This window comes from Bos indicus, chromosome 7 (genome assembly GCF_029378745.1).
Source record: "Bos indicus isolate NIAB-ARS_2022 breed Sahiwal x Tharparkar chromosome 7, NIAB-ARS_B.indTharparkar_mat_pri_1.0, whole genome shotgun sequence".
NCBI lineage: Eukaryota > Metazoa > Chordata > Mammalia > Artiodactyla > Bovidae > Bos > Bos indicus.
In genome coordinates, this window is record NC_091766.1 from 16,857,000 (window position 1) to 16,865,665 (window position 8,666).

Sequence of the window (8,666 nt, forward strand, 5' to 3'; positions counted from 1 at the left end):
TGAGCTGAGCTGTATTCTTAGAATTTATGAAGGCCCTAGAAAATTTGTCATCAGTGAGACAGGGTTCAACATTCTGCAGCTTATCTCCAGGAACCCAGTCTTCTGTGTTTACGTCATGAAAATCAGGAATTATTAAGAACTGTTTCTTTCAGAGTAGCCGGTTGAACTTTGGTTCATTTACCCCCCTGACCGTGGTTAGGAAAGTTGAGTGACTTTTCTTGTATCGACATTGACTGGTAGTCAAGATTTTTTTCCTGGCTTGCTTGTTATGACTGTTGCTTTATTCTAGATTGAGCTTTAGAATTTGGGGGTAAGTGATTAGGTCAGTTACAAGTTTCTTGTTGCCATAACTGTCTTTGTTTTTGTGTCTTGGAATGGTGGGATATTAAAAAAATTAGTTATTGTCGTTGGACTGCAGATACTAATTTGTAGATGAGAACAAAATGGCACATGACTTTGCTCCCTCAGGCACTTTCTCCTCCTCTTGAGCCTTGATCCTTTGCTGCTCTGGGTACCTCTCAGCTCTGACGAGGCTGTCAGCTTTGCCCCAGGTCCTGTGGTGGCCCAGGAAGGAGGTGGCCTGCTGAGGTCCTCTTGTGTGGTGCCAGGAAACTTGTCCTCTCCCGACCTGAATACAGAACGGCCACTGCCGGCCTCGGTCTCTCCTGCTCCTCTGGGCCTTCTCTCTGATTGAGACCGCATCCTGTTTGTCCTGAGCCTTCCCACAGTGGCCATAGCAACAGTAAAGAGCTTTTGTTCTCTTGCTTCTTAGGATCAGACCCAAGTTAGCAAAACGGTCTTTGTAACAAAGCAAATTTTGAAGTCAGGTTTTCAGAGGAGTTGCCTGGGTGGTTTTTCAGATTCAGTTTCTGGCCTTGTATTCCTGTGTGGCTTATTTGACAGGTCATTTTGGTGTGCCATTCGGTGTCCCTTCCTGTCAAGGCAGTAGATCTCTACCTCTCTGTACGGACAGCTGTACTTTGTACTGCAGGGACGTAGATGGATCCTTGACCTTGAAGAGTGTGCTGTCACCTAGGAGTAATGCTAAGAGTGGCTCAGGGCAGCGCCACAGGTCAACTCGGAGAAGTGACCTAATTGAGGGAGCCGTGGAGATGCTGGCTCCTGGGCTCTTGGCAACCATGTGAGCACCACACAAAGGCTCTTGTTTTCTCTGTGTTAGGATTTATAAAAGCACCACTCTAGTTGACTGGTAGAAGTGGTGGGGGTGCAGGAAGATGATGCAGTAACTGCAGGGCACGCTGGAGGGCTGGGTTTCAGCATGGTAGAAGGGTCCATGCCCATAGAGAGGGCTGACAGAGTCAGTTGCAGAGGCTTGGAGGTGTTGGTCTACCTTGGATGGGAAGAACAGATTAAAATTGAGAGTCAGAGCAGAGAGGCCTGTGAATGCCCTTTGTGAAAATAATTTGGTCTTTCTCTTCAAATCAGCAGTGGGCCGACTGCGAAGTCTTTTGCAGGGAATGGTTTGATCCATGTGATATTATAGGAACTAAACCACAGGCCTGGGCATACAGAGCAGGCTCCCAGGCGTCATGCAAGAGTAAGCCCTGGTCTTGCTTGCAGGTGGGAGGTCTGCTTCTTGGTGTACCTTCCCACCCCCTTCCTTTAGCAGGTAATTGTAACACTTAAAACAGCTGCAGGGCGAGGGTTCAGTCTCCTCGTCACAATATGAGATGTGTTGTATGGCTGTTGTCCATGTTGCTTAGTACTCTTCAAGACCAGTGAGAGGGTGGGGACAGGTCTCTCTTACATAATGAAAGACCCAGAAGAAACTGAAACGCTAACACTAGCTTAAAATAGGTTTTTCTGAACCTCCAGCAAGCAAGCAGCAGTATTGCTGTTTTGGACAGCTGAGCATATTGGGGTTTGTTCGCCTGCGGTGGCGTCCGTCACTTGGTCACCATCACATGTAGCTCCCTCCACGCAGGGCTGGTGGGCTCAGTTGGCTACCGCCTTGCCTGGCCTGGCTTGTGGACTGGGACGAACTTCCAGCACTGCACAGGGTTACTGCTGGTTTTTATGGTTTGGGCTCTCAGTGTAGCTACAGCAGTTTGTTGAAGAGTACCTGTGAGGGGTTGACTGGAAATGGGCGGGTGAGTGTGCTCTTCAGTCTGCGAGTCCTGAGGGTCTGGACCGGCTTTAGAAAACTGGGCTGCTGGCCCCCCGTTCCTGCTGTGACTTACCGAGTTCAGCTCACGGGTGCCTCTTTCCAGAGGCCCTCCCGAGCAGGCCTGGGCCTGGAGCTCCATGGGTCCTGCCATCTGACCCGTCGTCAGGACTCTTGCAGCTTCCCAGTAAAATGACCTTGTCTGTGTGTGTGTTTCTCAACCCCTCCCCCTTTCCTTTTTTAATTAGTAGTAGTCCTGCTCTGGAATCTGTGATAAATTTCTATTTCCATAGAGGAATTTGGCTAATTTTTTTTTCTTCCTGATTTCCTTAGAAATCCTAAGTAATGCCCTGAAGAGAGGAGAGATCATTGCAAAGCAGGGAGGAGGTAGGAAACGCTTAGTTTTGATGTTTTGATGTTTAGAATAGGCTTGTGTTACTGGGGGTAGTAGAGTGTAGTGCTGAAAGCATGGGCTCAAAAATAGACTGCCTGGGGTGGGGAACCAGCTCTGCCTTCTCTTAGCTGTGTGACACTTGGCAAGTTACTGAACTTCTCTGTTTTTCATGCTGTAAAATGGGGCTATCATGGTACCTACCTCATAGGGTTGGTCTGTAAAGGAAATGAGTTAATGTGTACACTTTTGCCATTGTCAGAATGTCCATGTGATCTGGGGACTTACTTGTTTCTAGTGTAAAATTGCAAATTGCTAAAAGTAAATATCTTAACCTGATTATAAAAGTGTACACCACCTAATCATAACAAATGGACTGTATACATGTACTCAAATTCAGAAAATTATGAAGAACGTAAATACCTGAAATCTCACTGCCCAGTGATGAATGCTATAAATATTTTGAAATACATTCTTGCATTAGTACACCTTTTTTGACGGGTACCTAAAACTAAATGTAGTTATTTCAGAAAAGGGGGGGGAAAAAAGTTTTTGTTTTTTTTTTTCTTATGGCTCTGAGCATCTTGGCATGTCCTTGCTAACTCCACTTGCTGGAGTTACTCTGTGGTGGGCCGATTCTAGAATTCCATGTGGGTACTGTTTCTTCCTAGTTCTCTGCTGCTCTTGGCATCTAAAGTGTCACACTCATTTTTGATAATCATTTGGGTATGCTATCCAACCTCTCTAGACTTGTTAACATTTTTATAGTTTCTGAGATATTTTGGCTCTGGAAGTTTAATATACTTAAAATTATGTTTATATTTTGCCACTTGGTATGTTGTTACTCAGAGAAGAAAAGAGTCACCAAGAAGTGGCATGCCTTGTGCAAGGTCATGGGCTTGGTCAGTTAGAGGATCAAAGAATCTCCTCTTCTTGATTTGCATCCTGGCCTTGGCTACTTGATTCAGTAGTGGCAGGCTGGGTGCTCAGCTGCTCATTTTTCAGAGGCCGGTGGTGGTGGTGGTGGTGGTGGTGGTGAAACTTGAATGAGAGGAACCCTTGGGCTTTGCATGTGGAAAAACTTGGTGGGCGGTGCCTTGGTGATGGAGCAGACCCTCCTCTCTAAAACTGCAGGTATCTCAGGGTCCCTGTGCCCTGCTGACCTGCCGTAGTTCAGTGTCCAGCTGAACCAGGAACCATGGCAGTGAGGGACTGATCCCAGGCCACTTCCAGAATCTTCTCTGCAGTGCCATCGGCTTTTTCTTTCAAAGCTGGCAGAGTTACACATGGCACAGTCAGGTGACGGTTTCCCTGACAGACAGAGTGAGGTTCATTGGAAGTGGCTGGCTGTGTTCATTCATAGATAAGGGTCTGTATTAGTGTTGATTTTGGTTTTATTTGTCTCTTCCTGATCACATGGCTGTGTAATAACTTCTGTATGCTGTGGAGGTGCTAAGGACATGCAGCCAAACTGGTTACCAGCAGGGGATTGTAGAGGACAGGTTGGGGGATGATAGAGCTTGTGAGCAATCCTAATTGTCACTATTTATATTCCATGTAAGCTGGTTGGGTGACCAGCTGAGTGTGGGGCTTCTGTCCCCCACCCCTATAAATGTCTTTTTGGGGGGGCACTGCAGAGTTCTCAGGAATTGATGTCTGTTGCTCACAAAGCTTGTCCCAAGTATCAGCACCCTCAAAGTGATGTGAAGGACATTGTTGATAAAAGTCCTCGGGTGGGTTTTCCCCCCTTTTAAATTTTTCTGTGGAAATTAACTGTGGCACCGAAGTAGGAAGAATGATGTACTCACTACCCAGCTTTTGAGGGTTATCTATGATAAATTATTGCTGAACCATGGTTGAGCTTGTAAACTGCCCAGGCCTCTGCACCCAGGGAGCCCTCCAGGCACAATGTGCATACAGGTCCTCAAGCCCCTGATATACACCTGTTCTGTGTCTCCATTTTAGGTGGAGGCGGAGGCAGTGTCCCTGGAATTGAGAGGATGGGCCCTGGCATTGACCGCATCGGGGGGGCCGGCATGGAACGCATGGGCGCAGGCCTGGGCCACGGCATGGATCGTGTGGGCTCCGAGATTGAGCGCATGGGCCTGGTCATGGACCGCATGGGCTCCGTCGAGCGCATGGGCTCTGGCATCGAGCGCATGGGCCCCCTGGGCCTCGACCACATGGCCTCCAGCATCGAGCGCATGGGCCAGACCATGGAGCGCATCGGCTCTGGCGTAGAGCGCATGGGTGCCGGCATGGGCTTTGGCCTCGAGCGAATGGCCGCACCCATTGACCGTGTGGGCCAGACCATCGAGCGCATGGGCTCTGGTGTGGAGCGCATGGGCCCTGCCATCGAGCGCATGGGCCTGGGCATGGAGCGCATGGTGCCCGCAGGCATGGGGGCAGGCCTGGAGCGCATGGGCCCCGTGATGGATCGCATGGCCACCGGCCTGGAGCGCATGGGCGCCAACAACCTGGAGCGCATGGGCCTGGAGCGTATGGGCGCCAACAGTCTCGAGCGTATGGGCCTGGAGCGCATGGGCGCCAACAGCCTAGAGCGTATGGGTCCTGCCATGGGCCCGGCCCTGGGCGCTGGCATTGAGCGCATGGGCCTGGCCATGGGTGGCGGTGGCGGTGCCAGCTTTGACCGTGCCATCGAGATGGAGCGTGGCAACTTTGGAGGAAGTTTCGCGGGTTCCTTTGGTGGAGCTGGAGGCCATGCCCCTGGGGTGGCCAGGAAGGCCTGCCAGATATTTGTGAGAAATGTAAGTGGCTCTTCAGGAACATCTCGGCCCCTGTGCACATGGGGAAGAGGGAGGCAGAGGTCAGCAGGACCAAGGGTGGCAGGTTGCAGTGAGAGGGGATGGCCTCAGAAGGAGAGCTTAGCATGCAAGGCCACCTTGCCTTTGTCCCCAAGGTTTGGTGTCGGTAGAATGAGGTGGGAACATGAGAGCTTACGACACTTGTGCAGCAGAAATAGTGGGTTTTGTGAAATCCTGGGCTTCTCTGACTACTAGGTAGAGAAGACTGTGATCTGGAGAACTTGAGGGTTTTTGTTTTTTTTTAACTCTCAGCTTGATGAGCTGCTAAATACCTGGCATGACAATTCAGAGTGGGGAGAAGGCTATATCTGAATTACCTTTACCAGATGGACCACTTTTAGCCACTGTGCTGTGGTTCTGTGGGCTGTTGACTACGGGCAGCTGTGCGTCCTGTTCCCTGTGTGAAGTTGCCTCAGATAACAGGGAATGAACTTGCTGTGCTAGTTTAGGACCTCACCCAGACAGACTTGTTTTCTGCTGATCACCGCAGTGTGAAGGTCAGCCAGTATCTGTGTGTAATGAGAGGTTTTAAAGGCATCCTGAGACATTTTAGGTTTCTGCATTAGGATTTGGTTGCATCACTCACCAGTTCCCCCTTTCTCCACTCTCAGCTCCCGTTTGATTTTACATGGAAGATGCTAAAAGACAAGTTCAACGAATGCGGTAAGTGTTTGAGAGCAGCTTCCTAAATGCTTCCTTGTGTTGTGGCTTGTGTCAAGGCTCCCATCCTTGTCTTGTAGACACCTTCCATGACTCTATAGAGGACGGATGGGACTTGCCATTTTTCTGCCTGTGCAAATGCTCAAGCCGATTGTTGAGTTTCCTGTTATGTGTCAGACACTTCTTCACCCCTGTTCTCATTTCATCTTTGCAGTGTGCCTTTTCCGGTTTTTGAAAAGAGGTGGGCATTGTCCTCATTGTACAGAGTCAGGCAAAGTCACTTTGCCAAGATCACATGGCTTCTAAGTGACAAAGCTCAGTAAAATAAGTACATCTGAGACAAGGGTGCCTTCCACAACCGCACCATGGGTTTGTGTCTCAAAGAGCACTCACCCAGCAGGCACGGATGAGGATTCCCGGGCTCAGGGCAGGTGTTAGTTTGTGTGCAGTGTGGTTTCCTGGCAAACCGGGCAGCCACTCTGGATGGCTTGCTTTGTGGCCAAAAGGAAGTTCTGTTGTCTCTGGGTGAGGCACTGCCCCTCACCCCCACCACTTTTGTTCTTTGAACCATGGCAAGTTGGGAGCCCCAGCCTTAAGCCAGAGGCCTGGCTGACTCTGGATCAAGGCTTCCTCAGTGTTTTCTCATTTCCTTTTGCCGCAGTAACTCAGATTTCACCAATGTTGCAGCCTCTCCTGGTTCTTCTCTTGGGTCAGTTATTGAGCCATAGCCTGCCTTCTTGCCCTCTTGCCCTCTCTCCCTACTCCTTAGTTCACAGATTGTAGTAGAAAAGTCAAGTGGATCATGCCACTTCCCCTCCCAGGCCTGGAGGTGTCTGTCCCTCTCTTGGCAAGAGAAATCCAAAACTACAAGCCCTGTACCACTTAGTGTCTGCCCAAGCTGTTTTAGAACTTGCCTGTGAGAAGCCCTCCAGGGCTTGACCTTCTCTTAAGCAGAGTTCATGGCCCTAGTGCTGTGCAGGCCAGCCCCGCTACACTTGTGTTCTTGGCCCTGCGTTTCTGTAGCTCTTCCCTTGTATTGTTTTCCACAGTGCTTGACACATAACCAGGATGCTTAACCAGAGCTTGAAGGAATAACCTGCTTGTTAATGATTACAAAGCTTGTATTTGGACAGTACAGAAGTGTCCATGGTATTGGCGATGGCCTTGTAAACACAGAGGAGCAGTGTATTAAAAGTGAAGCCTCTGTAAAATTTGCCTATAAAGTTGGCTTCACACAGCGTATTTTTTTTAATAACTCTTGAGCATGAAGGTGTACTTTCAGGACTGCTTATCATGAGTCAGATTGTTGTCCCGTGGGCAGAAGAATGGCAGTGTGGTGGAGGGCCATGGTAGCCGGGTTCCAGCCGCTGTGTTCTGAGCATTCTTGCGTCAGGCGCAAGGGCCGCTCTCCCTTTTGACTCTGTCAACCGAAATCCAACAGGTGATCTGGACTGAGTGGAGCCCAGACTGAGCTCTGGGTTTGCCTGATGAGTTGTGGTCTCTTCTTCCCTCCCTGTGCCCAGGCCACGTGCTGTATGCTGACATCAAGATGGAGAATGGGAAGTCCAAGGGGTGCGGTGTGGTTAAGTTTGAGTCGCCAGAGGTGGCTGAGAGAGCCTGCCGGATGATGAATGGGATGAAGCTGAGTGGCCGAGAGATTGATGTTCGAATCGATAGAAATGCTTAAGCAGTTGCCTTTTTTAAACATCGATACCAGACCTCTGAATTTGTATTTTTTCTTGTTAACCATTTTAATTTGTTGGCTGGATGTATAAAGATGTTTAAAAAATTCAGTTGCTTTTTGGGGTAATTTGAATTACTTTTTTAATGACTGGGGTTCCATTTGACTGTTTGCATTGAGATTGCAATGTGCGCAATTTTTTTTGTAGTTGTGGCATCTTGTTGACATCGAATATGACTTTGATAATAAATACCAGTTCCTGAAAGCTGCTTGCTTCTGTGTGTGTGTTGTGGGGTAACCACCTGAGGTTGAGGAACCAAAGCCACTCAGTCTCCTTTCTGCCCTTGGAGCTGTGTGGACCCTTGAGGTGAGAGGCCACTGCCCTCAGCCTCTTGAGAAAAATCTCTTTATGGAAACCGAGTCCTGAGTGGGCCTGAGTCTCCAGTGCCAGTGGTGGTGTACTTGGCTGTCACAACCAGCCTGTCTCCCCAGTGCAGTGATTCTATGGGGCACAGATACTGCAAGGGGCCCACTTCCAGACTTTGTCCCAGTCTGCCCCAGCTGCTGAAAGGAGCATTTGTTTCTGTCAGTCCTGGAGGGTGGGTGGTCCTGTCAAGGTGCTGGCAGATCCAGGGCCTGGTGAGGGCCTTGTCCTAGTGCATGGATGACACTTTCTAGCTGTAACCTCACGTGGCAGGAGTCGTTGAGGGAACTTTCTCAGATATTTAGAACAATATTTTATTTGGCTGTGCCATGTGGCTTGTGGGTCTTCAGTTCTCCAAACAGGATGGGGACTGAACCCAGGCCCTTGGCCATGGAAGTGCATTGTCCTAACCACTGGACAACCAGGGAAGTCCCCAGACCTCTTTCATAGGGCACAGATCCCATCCACGAGGACTCTGCCTCTGGACCTCATGCTTTCTTGTGCCGTCACCTAGAGGGGTAGGTTTTCAATTTAGGAATTTGTTTTTGACAGCCAGAACA

The 8,666-nt window shown here is 49.4% G+C and overlaps 1 protein-coding gene across 10 annotated transcripts in view; it reads left to right on the forward strand.

Moving 5' to 3' along the window:
- Positions 1–7,947, forward strand: part of HNRNPM (heterogeneous nuclear ribonucleoprotein M) — a 40,147-nt gene extending 32,200 nt beyond the window's left edge. For 6 of the 10 annotated variants that reach the window (XM_019964293.2, XM_019964300.2, XM_070792934.1 and 3 more), the window contains 4 exons: positions 2,459–2,512; positions 4,482–5,284; positions 5,953–6,004; positions 7,525–7,947. In XM_019964293.2, the coding sequence (XP_019819852.1) occupies positions 2,459–2,512; positions 4,482–5,284; positions 5,953–6,004; positions 7,525–7,688 (1,073 nt within the window). In that variant the 3' untranslated portion in view covers positions 7,689–7,947. Of the gene's footprint in view, positions 1–2,458; positions 2,513–4,481; positions 5,285–5,952; positions 6,005–7,442 lie in introns of all 10 variants that reach the window. The other 4 variants (XM_070792938.1, XM_070792937.1, XM_070792940.1 and 1 more) reach the window with 2 other exon arrangements.
- Positions 7,948–8,666: the final 719 nt, after the last annotated feature.